Genomic DNA, 16,963 nt, shown 5'->3' with positions numbered 1-16,963 from the left:
TATAGTAAGCACTTATAAACCCTAACACTAGACCCTCCTGTACTGTACAGAAGGACAAGGCTCTCTATTCGACCTTACCAGCCATCCAGTAAATCAGTTCACTGTACCTATCCAGGCATGTCCAAAGGGCAGTTTCAGGTGTACTCTCCAGTCCAACTGGTGAATCTGGGCATTTTGAGGCAATGTTACAACTGCCTCATGTACACAGACAACCCCTCCTCCTACCACCAAACATTAATACATGCAAGAGATGAAATTATACAGCCAAACTGGAGGCTAAGCTCTCTCAACCCAAGACCTGATCAAAAAGTCAAGAGGAGAAGGGAAATACTTGCATCACACCACCAGTCTCACATAGACCCATTAAAGCAGCACTGGCAAAAAACATACATAAATACATGAAAACATATTCAGAGGCTCTAAATAAAAATCTGCAAAACCAACAGAGACCTCCAAAGCAAACATCCAAGCAACCTCCACCCCCCAACACAAACCATGAAACACATACGTCACAAAACCAGTGTGCCATGCAATCACAGCCCTTAAGGCAAAATAACATACCCAACATACTAGTAATAGATGACTCTATAGTCAGGCACACTGATGTCCCATTCATTAGGCTGAATAAGGAGAAGGTTACTGTTAGCTGCCTGTTGGGTGCCAGAATCCGCCACATAACACAAGCACTCAGGTCACTCCAGAACAAGTACAAATATGACTCATTGTCCATGTTGGTGTGAATGATCTGAGCTGTACCTCCCTGGACTACATGAAAAGAGACATGGAAGAGCTCTCTGATCACTTAGTCCAGGCCGGTATGACCCTGACCCTGAGTAGCATCCTGCCCTCACCAAGAATGATACCACGGTATAAAGAAAAAAATTCTTGATTTCAACAATTGGCTGAGTTTCTGGTGTCATTCAAAGGGGATCCAGTGTCTGTCCACCTGGGATGACATGCTCGATAAGCCACTCTGCTTTGCTAAAGACGGTTTGCACCTGTCACCCTTAGGCTTTCGAATACTGGCCAAAGCTCTTGCCGCCCCTATAGTGCCTTTTTTAGGCAAGGCTCAAAACACAAACTCACCATCATAAATAGCACAAGTAACAAAAAACTGAGGGTAATGCTACTCAATGCCAGAAGTCTAAACCTCAAAATGCATGCACTCGAGGCACTCCTCAGTATGGAGAAAATAGATACATTTATTATTATTTTAATATTTATTTGTAACAGTAACCTGGTTTAAGGCTCCAGAGAGCACCCCAGCACTACCAGGCTACAACTCATACCATACATTTCGGCCACAGAACCCAAACCAAAATACAATAGGCAGGGCCGTATCCATATTCATCAAGCATGCCCACAACTCCAGGTTAGTGGCACAGCACAATGCTTCAGAGATCATCCACATGCAGCTAACAATGGGCAAAACTGCAATTCAAATTGTAGCTTGCTACAGATCAACCACCATGTCCCAGGACCCCCATTCTGTGTTTCTGGAAACACTGGGAAACATAAAGGCTCTACCAAACACCCTAATATTGGGTGATTTCAATTATCCAAACATCAACTGGGAGAACTACTCAAGTACTGACTCTCTTGTCCAACATTTTCTAGAATTTATAAACTCAAATGCCCTGGTTCAACTGGTCAACACTCCCACCAGAGGTGACAACATATTGGACCTGGTCATCACCAACATGGGCGACCGGTGTTCCAAACCGAGTTCAACCCCTCGCTGATTAGATCTGACCATAAACAAATCATTTTGGACATCCACATTCCGCCCCCACCCCCAGACAAGAAAACCACCATGAAAAACTTTTCAAAAGCAAACTTCACGTTACTTAAGACCGAGGTGGAAAGTTTCAAAGCCCCCATGCTGATGAATAATGCTGTCCAAGCTACAAAATCCTTTACTAATGCATTCTACAAGAATGCATGGATCATGCTATCCCAAGCAAAACCAAGACTCACTCCTCCAAGAAAAGGAAACCAGTCTGGTGGACTCCTGCCATAAACAAGCTATACAATAGAAGGAGGAAACTAGTACAGAAAAGAGTAAAATCCCAAGAAGGGAAGACATCCCTGATCAGTATCAGCAAGAAACTATGATCCCTCATAAAATCATCCAAGGCGAGCTTTGAAAGAAAAATTGCCAAAGACACCAAAGATAACCACAAGGCATTCTTTAGCTATGTCAAGAATCTAAGTGGCAATGCTCAGATCTGCTCGGAGTTAGTGCAGAATGGCACAGCATACACTGAACCGACCGATATCACCAACATCCTGGCAGAGAGGGTCAGCGCAAACTTCACCCCCCTCTCACCCCCAAAAGGGCCCATAACCATACCAAAAGAATGTAGAGTCCCTGAAATCACAGACACTCAGGTTAAAACAGCCCTCTCCAAATCTAAAAACACAGCATCAATGGGACCGGACAGTATCCCAGGCTGTGTCCTACATGAGCTCAAAGATGAACTAATCCCTCATCTAAACACACTGTTCAAACTCTGCCTCTCCACAGGCTACATACTCATTGAGTGGCACACAGCAATAGTTATTTTGGTCACAAAGGTGGAGCCACAATAGACCCCAGGAACTATCGCCCTATAAGCCTGACTAGCTTGGTCTGCAAGGCTATGGAGAGCATCATCATGGAACTCATTAACAGAGACATTTGGAACCTCCAAACACCAGACCCTACCCAGTTCGGCTTTGTTAAGGGTAGATCATGCCTCCTAAACCTGGTGAACTTCTTTGAGACAGTTACCAAGGCTATAGATGAGGGAAAGGTGGTACACACAGCCTACCTAGACCTCGGTAAGGCCTTTGACACCATTCCCCATTCTGGTATTATAGACAAGCTCACCAGCCTGAACATAATCCCCTATGTCACAAGATGGGTTACCAACTGGCTCACGGACAGAACCCACATGGTGAGAGTTACAGGAGCTAGGTCTGACTCAAAACTGGTTACAAGTGGCATTCCCCAGGGCTCAGTCCTAGGACCCCTCCTGTTCGGCATATACTTCTCAGAGATACAGGCAAGCACAGAAGGACTATGGCTGACCAAGTTTGTAGATGACTGCAAACTAGGGGCTATAATTGACTCTCTGGCTGACACAGACATCCTCCAAAAGGGTCTCACTGAGACGGATACCTGGTGTCAAAATCATGGCATCAAGCTAAATGCCAAAAAGTGCATAGTCATCCCCTTTGGAAAAAACAAAGTACCCACAAACGACCACATAGGTGGTAGTCCCCTAAATATGGAAGACGTAATAAGGGATCTGAGGACCCAAGTAGATAGTAATCTCACCGTTGATAATCACATTGCCAAAGTGGTTAGAAAATCCTTCTATGTGGCCCACCTAATCACAAAAGGGTTTGCATCCAGACCAAAAAAGGTCATTGTGCCCCTCTACTCATCACTTATCAGACCCATCATAGAGTACAACGCCCCATTTGGGATGTACCTTACAAGACACCTGCAACAGCTGGAAAGACCACAGAAGTATCTCACCAAGAGGTTCACTGGCCTCAAACAGATGCCCTATGCAGCTTGACTGAAGACTCTACAGCTGTACTTGGTTGCCTACCACCTACTCAGAGGTGATCTCTGCCTGACATACAAGGCCATGTCCAACCCAGAATTGATGGACATGCTCCACCTAAAGAAAACCTTATCCCCTCGAGCCACATGCTCTAGGGATCTAAACCTCACCACAACAATAAATAGGATGTGCTGGAGGGATAGATTCCTGCCCCAGAGACTTTCCATGCTTTGAAACAAGATTCCAATCTACATTAGGCAGAGCTCCTCACTAACACCCTTCAAAAGAAACCTTGACGAGTGGATGGGAAACAGAAAGTTTACCTCTGGGATCACTTCAGTGGCTCTGCTGGACAGAGGCACAGGGAACTAATCTAAGGGGGCGGTGAAAGCCAACACATTCTGGCTAGGCTTATAAATGCCTTCAGGCAGATATCCTAGTACTTAGCTATGAACCTAGGAAAGTGTGGGATTGTGGTTGGGAAGTAGAAATGACTTAAAATGGTAAATGGACTGACTCAGCCTTAGCTTATTGAGGTGTCTATAGCAAGTAACAGGGGTAATAATTGTAAAGAAACTTACTTTTAAAAATATAGTAAAAAAGGCAATACATCATGTAAATGTATAGTATTTTTATGGAACATGTTTATAAAGTTGATTTTGTGGTTCAGTATTGCAAGAAAAAAGAGATAGATGGTGAAAGAAAGAAATAATGTGGGTGAAATGGAAGAAATTCCATTACGTGAGAAAAATGATGTGTTAAAAACTGAAATGAAGAAAATGACAATGAAGAGAGTGTGAAAATGAAGGGTTTAGGATAGAAAATGCAATCTGAGCAGTGCAAAGGAGAGAAGCTTTACCTGCTCTTATTCTACCATTAGGCACAAAAGATGCTGTACAGCTAATAGCTATGCACACTTATTTACTTTTGCACAGCTTTGTATGGGTGTTATTATGGACATCTATGAATCTCTGAACTACACAAGAATTCTAGCAGAGCAGTGCACAAGGGTGTGAAAAGCCTAGACTGCCTAAGCTCTGTCCACAGGCTGCCACATTTACATGAATCTCAATAAGCCCTTATTGCTCTATAAAGCATTTCGACACTTCAGAGCAGATGAGGCCTTCTGAATTTCAACCGTCTTGCTTACCACACAGAGCCAATCATATAACTTTGTAGCATGCAAGCTGTCTATGAGTTCCTCTCTTAGTCTTGACCAAACCAGTTTAATGTATTTGTCACACATTAGACAAATACCAACAATTTTTGTAAATCATATTTACATGACTAAAAGTGGACTCTCCATCAAAATTGGTGGCCCAAATGCTACTAATATAAGTTTATAAATTTGTGTAACTCCCATAATTGTGTTTTAGTTCTCAATGAAGAATACATTTTTGGACTGGACATAATCCCAGTAATTTAAAAATCCTGGAACAGTTACACTTTACACCCTTTAGAGTACTGCTTTTGGGACTATTGGTACAGTTGGCGAACGTGGCTATGGCTACCAAAGCACACAGTGGACTTGTATTTTTTATGGATGGTACTGATGGAAGGACTTCACCATGAGGAAATTGGCAGTCTGTAATGTGATTGTGATTTACACTGATGAATTCTACTTTCTGACATTGAATAAGAATGAATATTTGAAGCACACCTGGTTTAGAACTTTGCAGTTTGGAGACATGAATGGAAGATTGTTGTGGAAATAAGTACCAATTATTCAGTCATCTGTATCAGTAAAGTGAATTTTTTGCTCAAACTTAATGTCACTGTGGGAGAGCATAGCTTTGTACTAAAAATTTCAGTGGTATTAACCCTGATTATAATAGTAAAGGTAGGTGCATTGGTCACAGCTTCCTGAAAGAGGGATGCGAAAGGATTTCCATTTACAAAAAATGTTTTTATTTTCAAAAGCAGTCAAGTGAAGTTTGTAATCATTGTTTTGCAAATGAAAGCTGTGTTTATTTTATTTAATATTTTATTGATTTAACAAAGTATAGTTCATAAACTTGACAGACACACTCAACTAAACACATAAAACTATATTGCATATCTAAATAACTTACAATAATGTTGATATATATGTGTGTGTGTGTGTGTGTGTGTGTGTGTGTGTGTGTGTGTGTGTGTGTGTGTGTGTGTGTGTGTGTGTGTGTGTGTGTGTGTGTCAGCAGAATATTACAGATTATAAAATCTTACTATTGTTCTTAAACATCACTTCGTACATTTAAACAACAGTCTACAATTTATTATATCACTTTACATCTCAAAGCAGTCCAAAAAAATAAAAAGTATGATATACTCTTATTTCCTAGCATGGATACCAGATTTTGTGATCACATTTGCTTTAGAAGACAGCAAAATTCTGTCTAGACATTTGATAATACTCAGTTTGTATGAACCGGAATACACATTCACTTTCATTTTCCATTTCTTTACCAGGCTTTGTTCCACTAAATAAAACCATTCATATGTGTAGCAACATACTGTCCCATCATTGAGCATCATCTTGCACACCAAATATGCCTTTAAAGTGAAATGGTATAGGTTTTAAAGAAAGCAATCCGTAATCTTACTGCCTGCTGCCATTTCATTTTTGTTCTTTTACAGTAGCAGAATATATGCAGATTACCAGCCCTGGTTTTATTGAACTTTCATAACAGATCATTCCCCATTCTACTCTTTTAACAAATTTCCCAGGGTTAAACATTACCTGTGGACCAGGGTTACCTGCTGGTCCGAGATCTTGCCCTATTTATGTACAAACGATGTTCTTCCCCAGATTTCCTACTTTTTTTCAATGACAGATTGATTCTCAGATTGTTCCCACAGTTTTGTAAAGCAGTTAGCTCAAAGAATTGAGCGCATGAGCTGTTAATGAGCTTTCTGTGGTAAAGAGTTTGATTCTTTCACTTTCGTTTGCCTAATGTGACCTCGAGCAAGTCACTTAACTAGATAGTGTCTTGTGTCAGTTGGGGAATTAGGCTTGGTTCCACAGTGGTCTCATGGATTGCATATTTAGTAAGTACCTACGAGCAGCTGTGGCACTTGCTTACCTCTGGCACAAATGTTTGTATTTACATCCTCCTTTTCCTTTCTGTGTACTTTCCTGCTTCTTCCATGGGTGGAGACTACTGATATCATGATAGTGGTTCCTAACATGCGTAATTATGGCTGACAACTTGGAGAATGTGAATCCGTATCAATTATCTATACTAAAGACATTGTTTAAAACATAACAAGATGTATTACCACTCACCTTCTTTCCTAGTTTTAATGTTTCTAAAATGGCTTGCTGGATAATGATGCCTCTTTCTTGCCATTGCATCATAGTTTTCTTATATATGCTTGTAAATATCTCTGGCTATTCTCAGGTGGTCCTAAGCCATAGTAGCTCAGTTATTTACTCAAATCATGCCCCCATTTCTTTTTTTTTTATCCAAGTAACAGACATCTGTAGTATGGTGTTAGAAATCAACTGTGTGTTAATAGCAATATTTTTATTACTAACACAAGATGTGAGGTACTTGATAGATTGAAAGGCAGAAGGACATGGTTTGGGAAGAACATAGGTTGGGATATGTATCATTCTTCATCCATGCACATCTGTTAGTGAAATCTGCTATTAGTGGAATCTGCTCTGGTTCTAGTGATGCGCATGTCAGTGAGATAGCCAAGTCTTCCATTAACAGAATAAGTAGTTCTGGGGAAAGGGACGGCCTAGCTTTTCCCCTCAGATGTGACTATAAAGACAGAATTGTTACAAAGTGCTTTAATCCATCTAGTAAATTCAGACAGATGCTTAGTTTACTTCAGTCATAGAAAATGAAGTCCAACTGAACTGTATTAAAGGCCTTCACAAAATTAAAAAACAGCTGAATGTTTGACACATATATTTGTGCACAAATGCCATCAAGGCCGACTCATTTTCAGAAATGTTTTTTCTCTTTTACTAAACTGCTGTGCCTCATTTGAATAGTCATAATGAAAAGTAATGTCCAGAGAATTGCAAAAAACATATAGCTAAAATATTCATGTCCAAGTTTAGGAATGAACAATTTCTATAATTTTTGCATTTAATAGACTTATTTATTTATTTTTCCTTTGTTAACCAAGTAAGCTGATCCATGGACCATTTTCAGCCTTGGCAAATGTGCAATTGCACGATTTGTTACCCAGATAAAAATTAAATAACTGTTTTATGGATAATTTTGAAATTATTGTAGAAGCATCATTATAAATCTCACAATCTGCTGAATAGCACTCCGGATTGCTGATCAGCATCTTCTCTCAGTTTATAAACCCAAAAGGAATATTGGCAAACTACTTTACAAACACTCTGTCTCACTAAATTGAAACAATCTCCCTCTCCATATTAGATCCAACCTTGCCCTGTTTTAAATAGGAGCTTAAGTCTCACCTACTAAACTTGAAATTATGCCGTTGCCTTGACCACACATAGTCTTAGTCTGTCATACTGTATAACCTGTTGCATCTCCTAACTTTCTTTCTCTGTTAGTCACTTCTGCTTAAACTAACCTCATAAACCCTCAGCTCTACTACTATAGCCTGACTATAGCCCCCTCCTTTCTCTCCCCCCTCCCATTCTCCACATTATTTATCTTATTTCCCCTATCAATGTCTCTACATTGTCCCTCTTTTGAACGGTTATCTTTTTATTTTTACTCTCCTATGTAGTAAATTTTAGACCACTGCTTTCAGTGCAACCCTTAATGTTCATAATTTTTTTCTTTTGATTTTCTCTTTATAATTAATTTTGCATTTGCATTGTTATTTTTAAGTTTTTTGTCCTGTATGTTTATCTTTGCTTATGTTTGCTGGGGCTCTTTCCCCTTGGGTCTCCTCTGAAACTAGGTTACTTACTATCAATGCAATGCAAATAGTTAATAACCTTTTCTATTTTACAATTATTTTGTATTGTGATTGTTATTTAATATTTGTATATTGTCACTTTTATCCTTATTTATGTTTGCTGGGGCTTTTCCCCTCGGGTCTCCACTGAAAATGGCTTTGTTTGCAAACTCGGTTAGACTAACCCATTTAACAAATGTGAAATAAATAAACAGATAAATAAATTGTTACACAGACAATTTTGAAATGATTGTGAAAGAGAGAGTTTGGATCTCATAGTAATAAAGGACATTAATATTAGAACATGTTACAGGGCAAATTATTGGCTTACAGAGTTATAGAGAACAAATGTTTCATGTAATATACATTGCTAAAGTTATAGAATTAATATAATTTAACTAGCATGTTCATAATGTTTCCATGTACACTGGTAACAATTTGTAAGAATAATACAGATTTCCACCTTATCTGATATCATTCTGTGTACATAATTGTTAATAGTTTCATTACATTGCAAACAGTAGGGTTATGGAGTTAAAGTGCACGACCATCATGATATTCCCGTAGAGACTGAATACAATTTGGTAATGTCTGAATTAAGAGCTGGGGAAAAAGCTGAGAAGACTGAGAGCTGGACATTTGTAAAGAAGCTGAGAACAGGGAAAGTGTAACACTCATAGGGAGGAAAAGGCTATACGTTTGTTGCTTATCTTAAAACATTTTAAAGGTACCTCATATAAGCAAAGAAGCAATATAAACTTTAACTCTTAATTTAAAAAAGTTTCAAAAAATCCCTTAAAACATATTTTTAATAAAGACATTTAATTTTTATTAAGACTTCTTTACTTATATGAGGTAATTCAGTGGATTGCAATTTGAAAACTATTACTTTGATTGTTTTTGGGAGCATTAATTTCCTAGATACCAATTAGAATCAGTTTATTTTGAGGTTAACTGTACCCACCTTTCACTATAACAGTTTTGCTTACATGTTTTCAAAGACTAACCAATTGCCTGAGTAGTTGTAAAGCTGTTAGATGCATAGATGAGTTGTTGATTTATGGTGGATGCTAGTTCCTGTGGATAAGGGGTGAAAGAAGACAGCTAACCTTTATTTTTCGTAACTACTGCAATATTATTCTGCACTTTGTAGATACTGATTTTATTTCATGAGCTCATGTGAAAGCTGATTATTTCTCACTTACAGAAGTCATATACAAATGTATCAGGTCCAGCCACTTTATATTTATTTTTGTATAGTCATTGCGTTTTACCTCCTTGACACGTATTTCTACTTCCAGAAGTTCTTTTCAGATCACATCAATTACATCATTCCTAGTTAAAGTGTCTTCTCGTGTTTGAGGTTCTTCTATATCCCTGTCTGAGCATAAAGATGAGAAGAAATACCTGTTATATTATAGTTCCCCAATTAATATATATATATATATATATATATATATATATATATATATATATATATACATACATACATACATACTACATTCTTCTTAATCTTATTCAGTCCTACCACTGTAAAAACATACTCAATGTATATGCACAATGTAGTGTTCATATGCAACATTCTCATCCTGTTTTGATGTTTTCTTTACTGGCAGAGTGTCAAGTGATTTTTGAGTCTAATAGTACTCATTGTCAGAATCAAAATGAGGTCTACCAAAAAATGTCTTAGACCATGAATGACTGGCTTGACTGTGCTCATCCAGGGACGATTCTGAAATCTGCTTCAATGAACCCTCTCTGCGACCCTTTCTTCCCCATCTTCCAAAATTTTCAAAATGGTCCCCATTCTCTCTTTGCAATGCTTCCTCTTTCACAGTCTTTTTTTGTTTAGATTTATCCACATATGCCTCTTTCTCAACAGAGGAGATAAAAGGAGCTTTATTCAGCTCTACCTTACTGCACTAGCACTTTTTCTCCAGTGATTTAATGTACTTAGATGATGATGACTACATCTTGGACAGGATATGTTCCCACTCCATTTCTTTTTCAGATAAAACATCTTCCAAACAGTTGTCATGTGTACCAGAAGTGAGTATGTCTGCTAGTGGGCTTTTTTAAAAAAATCTTCTTCTTCTTCTTTTTCACGGCATGAAGACAAAAAGATCTGATCTACCACCATTTCTATTGTTAATAATGTAGTTTTATATCACAAGATGTTTAAATTAGATTATACTTCAGTATTTGTTTTCATAATAAATACAGATTATTGCAGTAATCCATTGTGAAGATTAACAGCTGTTTCTCCTAGGACAATCCTTTGTGTCTCATGCTGTTCTCAACAAACAGTGTTATGCCGTAGAAGATACCATGACGACCAAAACATATCTTGGAATTATCCCTATCTCACTGCTCTACCTGCAGATTCTGATATGAGAGAACATGCATAGCCCCAGTTAGATTTTCAAAGAAAGGACAGAGCTCCCTGTCAACCAAACTGTCTGGTAATCCTATGATCCTGATATTAACTCTCTGGGAGTGCCTCCCTAAATCACCAAATTTTGTGGGGTTACATTCAAATGCCATTTTTCATTATTTTTAATACTTTCATAGCTGGCTCCTTTGGGGTTTCTCTAATGCAGTCTGCCAGTCATAGAGAGCTGCCACTTTCTAGTCCACATCTGAAAGTTTTTCTTACTGCCATTACCATTGTGTGGTCACTGACCAACACACAAAGTTTATTCAGTAAAAGAACCAGATTTACATCATGCAATGTGTTTATGAGGAGTAGGGCTTTGCTTTCAATGCTATGATAAAACTACTCTTTAACTTTAGATCTGTAGGAAATTCAATTTAAGCATGATTTGACACCTTTTCACCAGGGAGGAAAGTAGTTGAACAATACTGTAAACAGCAAACTACTGGGAAGGATCACTTATAATCATTTTTCACCCTGAAGATTCAGGCAATTTAAAACAGTAGAGAATATAACCTGTATACTCAAGCAGACAAAAATAGAAAAAGATACCTTTCAGTAAGACACATATACCTTATCTTTGAGACATCATCGGCCTTCAGTGGGTGGATCAAGCTCTTTATTCCTTCCACTTTGTCAGACTCTGTAGTTTCACTCCCATTCTCTTCTGTCAAATTGGTGGAAACACAGTTTGTACACAATGTGTTCTGGACAAGATAGCTTGCATATCATCAAACAGTATGCTAAACGAATCCAACCTGCCAGGAAAATGAACTGTATGTCACCGCTTTGATTGATGCTGCAGAGGGTCATGGATGCACAGATATCACTGCTCAGTGCATTAAGGTTTACAGTTTGGCCAGCTAACAGTGGAGCTGATATAATATAGACTAGTTAGCTTCCTTTTATTCCTGAATCTTGAAGAGTAATTTTGGTTCTTTAATATCATGTTAATAAATGTAAAAGGTGTCATTGCTATTTAAGAATAAGTGCTGTACTCAGGCTCAGAAAAAAATCATTGAAATGTAAAGAAAATCAATTTAAACCAAATAAATAAATGAATAAAATGATCTCTATCAGCAGTCAGTACATAAATAGAACATCAAACCACTCCTACAATCAGTTTCAAGATGTTTGCTCATGTCGCTAAAGTGCCCAATAATCTATTCCATGTCCATATGTCCTTACAGAGGCCAGAATGATTTCTTTCTATTACATTTCCCAGAAGGTAAGCCTACCAGAAATAATTGCTAATTTTTAGGGGTGACCTAGGAGTGCTGTCAGCATAATTTATTTATTCAGAGTCCCACAGTAGACAAATGAAGGCTGAGGGAATTAAACTGAAATTCTTACGGGCAAGTGTCTGAATCTCAGTAATGAAGTCTTATTTCAAGATACATCATTTTTAACTACTGGGACATACAATTTATTAACATCAGATTCTTGTCCTATCGCCTGCACATCTTATGACTGCCAAACAGGATATTCACTTTGCCTCTGATCCTTATATGTGTCAGAACATCGTGGGATACACAGTTCTCAGCATTTAATTGCCCAAAATTTGACTCCAGGCTACCAGATCCAGGGCAATTGTTTTAGATTATCCTCAAGTAAGTCTCCTTTAACTGCAGTCATACTTTTAATGTCATCATAACCATCCTTAACAAAACTCAAATTTAGTAAAGTGTTAGCATTTTCTCTGTGCTCCATACTGCAGCCACCATTTGACCTGCCACAGTATGCTAAAAATAAAGAGTGGGGAGGTTCCCTGGTGCCTGGGACAAATTTACCCTAATAGGTATAACTGCTACCTCAGGTTTCCCCAGAAATTAGATCATGTGCCTAATCTAGTCAACAAAGAATAAATAAATACACTTTTACCATTAAGTATGCTTTGGGGTCATGCATGCCCCCCCCCTACAATTGAGGTGAGCAGGCATTCATCAATCATTTCTCTTCCTTCACACATTCCTACAGTAACTGGGCCAATAATCAAACCTGGGATATAGTCAGCTTTATTCATGTAGGCCACAGAGCTGGCCTAATCATGAAAAAATTTGATCCACATATCATAGCAATGGTTGAAGAAGTCCAAGCAGAAATTGGGTGTGCTCCTCATGACCAGTGACTACTGCACTCCTTAGTCCCACATCAGAGTCACTTAGGTGATCAAGATAACACTTTTTTTCTTGGCCTAGTGATGTAAGTTGATTCAACCTTATCAGGTACATAACAAGAGGCATGTTTGTCACTGGGGCCAATAATAATGGGTTGGCTTGATTTACAAACTAGACTTAGTTTAGCAGACCTGGGCTGTTAAAGTGACTTTCAATCTTTTCTCCCTTTTTATTAATAGCACACAGATGGTATAACCATGATTGAAACTATAACAATCCTATGCTTCCAAACTTGCAGTACTACAACCCAAGAACATATATGGTGATGATGCCTCTGATCATTATCTGTTAAATATATAGAACCACTAATATATACGTAGTACAGTGATAATATTCAAAGACATCTTGGACTCTGTGTTTGTGGCTCAGAGGAATAAAGTCCTGAGCGTGATCCAGTTGACCTGAGACTGATCAGCAGCTCAGAAAGCTGGAAGAGTTGGGGAGTGGTAGATGACCACACGAGACACGGGTTGACAGAACTGGCAGGAATGGAGGGTAGAGGTGGTTCATCTATTGAGGGATCCAGGGAATTGACATAGGCTGCTATCATGAGAAGAGGTTCCATGGCAGAGGGATACAGATGGTCCACTCAATCCTGTGAGATAGCCCTTGCCGAAGAGTGTTAAGTAGTGGGCATGACACCACAATAAGGGAATTGGGGTGTCCTCCACAGTGATGTGGCTCCCACATCACCACCAGAGGGTAGGATTAGGCTGTATAATAAAAATACACAAATGGTTCCAAAGATGATGGCTCTGTGACCTCCTCCCACATCATGGAGAATGAATGAGCTGCAAGCATTTCTTGCCCATGAAGAAGGAATAGGCATATAGATTGTGGGAAAAGATGGCCAGCAGCAAGTGCAGCAGGAAAAAAACATAAGAAAAATAAGACAGCTTTAAAACCTTGCACTGGGAACACACTCAGGGCATTTGAATATCCACATGTGATATTAATTTACCTGCTCTGACAACTTCCATTCTCAAATATGTACAGAGTTTAAGCAGAGTTACCATGTTACAGCTGCCTTATGTTAAGTGTGCATACTTACTAACTCAGTAATAAAAATGCAGTGGTGGTGCTGCGGTAGCATTGTTGCCTCACAGTAAGAAGTTGTCCTGTTTGATTCTCAGCTAGAGCATCTTCTGTGTGGAGACATGCATGAATGGGCGTACTTTCGTTGAAGGTTGTGCGTCAGGGCCGGCAACTCTGTAATCTACTGCCAACCATTAGCGGACCAGAGTTCCGCTCTGGTGACACCTAACTGGGAAAAGCCGAAAGACACAACAACTTACTAACTCAGTAATGAATCTAAAATATTCCTGGTCTCTCCCTTCATACCATGATTGATACCCTCAGCATTCCCTACATGTTATTACCCTTGCTTTTCCGTATAATCTGTATACACATCTTTCCCAGCATGCTTATAGCTTAATGTTCATACCTCCTCATTTACCGGTGGTTGTATATTAATTACAGAGGGAAAGTTCTATATGATACAAAATGTGGAACAGTGAACACTGCTTTGGAATTCACTATATTGATGACTTATATTTGCTCATCTGTTGGTATTATATACTATTTTCCTGATCCTGATCACAGACAAAATTATCTTCATCATATTTAGCTTTATGCATTGTATTCCACTGGTAATGTTAGCAAAGCAAACAAATACTAAAACTGATTCTCATGGAAATTTACTGTATTTAGAACTGTATTTGTATTATATTTTTGACATCATGTAGTAACATGAAATCAATTTTGCATATATATATATATATATATATATATATATATATATATATATATAGTTTTTTAGCTAGTGAAACTTGAAGTAACTTCAGTGGCTGATATTTTTTGAACAGAGCAATATTCTGACTGATCCATATGAAGTATTTTTAATTGTTTCAGGATTCAACATACTCCCACCATCTGACGGTCCCTAGTGCAGGATTACCATTAAAAACAAAGGTATATGCTGCTGTAAGAGCAACCAACCTTGATGGAAGGTATTTCCATTAATTCTTGTAAAACTGTCCTTTCTAATTTGGGTCTTTTTATTTTCAGTTATTTACAACTGTTTTTTATTACTATAGATGGAATGTATTGATGGATTATTGTTACACAACTCCTTCGGGTAATCCTAATGATGAACTTAGATATGATCTGTTTCTTAGGTAAGATGATTTTAAAACTCTGTTTTTACAATTAACAATTATTTTATGCAATACTTGCTCTTTGCATTTGCTGTATACAATATGTTTGAAACTGGAATTTACAAAGACTGTGCCATACTCAAACACTAGTTTTGTTTAATGCTGAATGTTCAGAGTAACTGGACCATGTCTTCATGTGCACCTTACCAGTACTCTCCTAGTACTTACCTCTTTTTATGGAGTGTCAGGCAATTCATATCAGTGGTGAATTAGTGGATACCCATTCAGCTATTTAACAACAACATTTGTTCAAGACAAGGGGTAAGTTTGGCATGACAAGTATGTCTCTCCATCCTGTTTTATTTCCTGAAATAGGTTTAGATCTCTGGTTTTAGCATTAGAGAGATGGCTTGATTTGTGGCAATACAAGAGGTCTTGGACTACTGCATCCCTAATGATCCAAAAGTCAAGGCGTGGATCACCCCTAAGAAGTTTATAGGACTCTGAATAAAGGAAGAATACTTCTGGTAGCTGAAAGTTTTTAAACCTGTGATCTTTTTAGTTAGGGACATCTGGGGTCTTTCTAATTGCTTGATATATCAGTAGAATGCACCACAAAAAAGGCATTGTTTTCAGAAATAGGTCTAATCAATAAAAATGTATAGGGATAAGAACGTCCATGGATCTAGATGAAACACCTTTTGCAAACAGTTATGCTATTTATTTCCAGAGGGGGACTTGAGGATGACACCAAGTTTACAGTCATCTGCAAACTTTGTTAACAGAGATCCCCATTTTTTAACTTGGAGATCTGTAAAGTAGATGCAAAATCATAAGGGTCTCACCACTGAGCTGTTAGGAAGAGCACTGGTCACCCTCATGTTTAATGAGGATCCACCTGCTGCATCACTGGTAGCTAGGCTCTCTTGTACTGTTTATCAAACAACCAAATATATGATCGCGTCCCACGGATAATGCATTTTTCATTTTGGAGAGTACCTTTAGCAAGTGCTCTTTGGTTATGATGTGAGATTTGAGATTCTAAGGGATATGTGGGCATGTATAATTGTTTAGGGAGTGAAATTTGCATTGAGTTTGTTTACTAATATGTTGGCTATCTGTTCTGGATCTGAGTAGGTAGTGCCATTTGGTATAGGTTCTGAGCAATGTTAAATGTTATTCCTTGGTTTCTAACATAACTAAAGAAGGATTTATAATTTTTAGCTTCTGATGTTAGTCTAATTTCAAGAAATGCCTTCATTTGCTGGTGGTATTTTTTAATATATTTTATACGATTTTAGTGTTAAAGTTAATTTGCTTCTATTCTAGACTAGGAATACAGTAATTTATAATAGGTGGATCATATTTGAAGTATAAAATAGATAATCTTACACCAATATAGTTTAAGAATTTATTTAAAAATGGCTCATATTTGTAGTGTAAAAGGGGGGAAATAAAGAAGAGATGAATAAGAACTGTGCAGTGTCAGTGGTGCAGTAGGTAGCACCCTTGACTTTGATGCAGAGGGCTGTGGGTTCTATTCCTACACCAGGTAGATCAATTACTGACACTTCAGTGAAACATGGGGGGGATTCTGTACTCCTGAGATGATAAAACAAGATCATATCTGCTTGACTTGGTGGTAGTGTGGGTGGATGTAAAAGATCTCATTGCATCTATTGAAAGGAGTAGGGGTCATTATTTTAAACATATTTATAAAAATGTACATATCTGTTATATTTACAATATTTACACTATTTA

At 38.1% G+C, this 16,963-nt stretch overlaps 1 protein-coding gene across 1 annotated transcript in view; it reads left to right on the top strand.

Moving 5' to 3' along the window:
* ZPLD1 (zona pellucida like domain containing 1) overlaps positions 1–16,963 on the top strand; it is a 556,217-nt gene that overhangs the window by 298,274 nt on the left and 240,980 nt on the right. The window contains exons 5-6 of the mRNA XM_044071987.1: positions 14,958–15,055; positions 15,143–15,223. Of these exons, the coding sequence (XP_043927922.1) occupies positions 14,958–15,055; positions 15,143–15,223 (179 nt within the window). The remainder of the gene's footprint in view (positions 1–14,957; positions 15,056–15,142; positions 15,224–16,963) is intronic.

The sequence above is a fragment of the Protopterus annectens genome, chromosome 5.part0 (assembly GCF_019279795.1).
Source record: "Protopterus annectens isolate FY-2018-M chromosome 5.part0, PAN1.0, whole genome shotgun sequence".
Classification (NCBI taxonomy): domain Eukaryota; kingdom Metazoa; phylum Chordata; order Ceratodontiformes; family Protopteridae; genus Protopterus; species Protopterus annectens.
The sequence above is the reverse complement of the archived record's forward strand: the minus strand, read 5'-3'. Positions and strand labels throughout refer to the sequence as shown.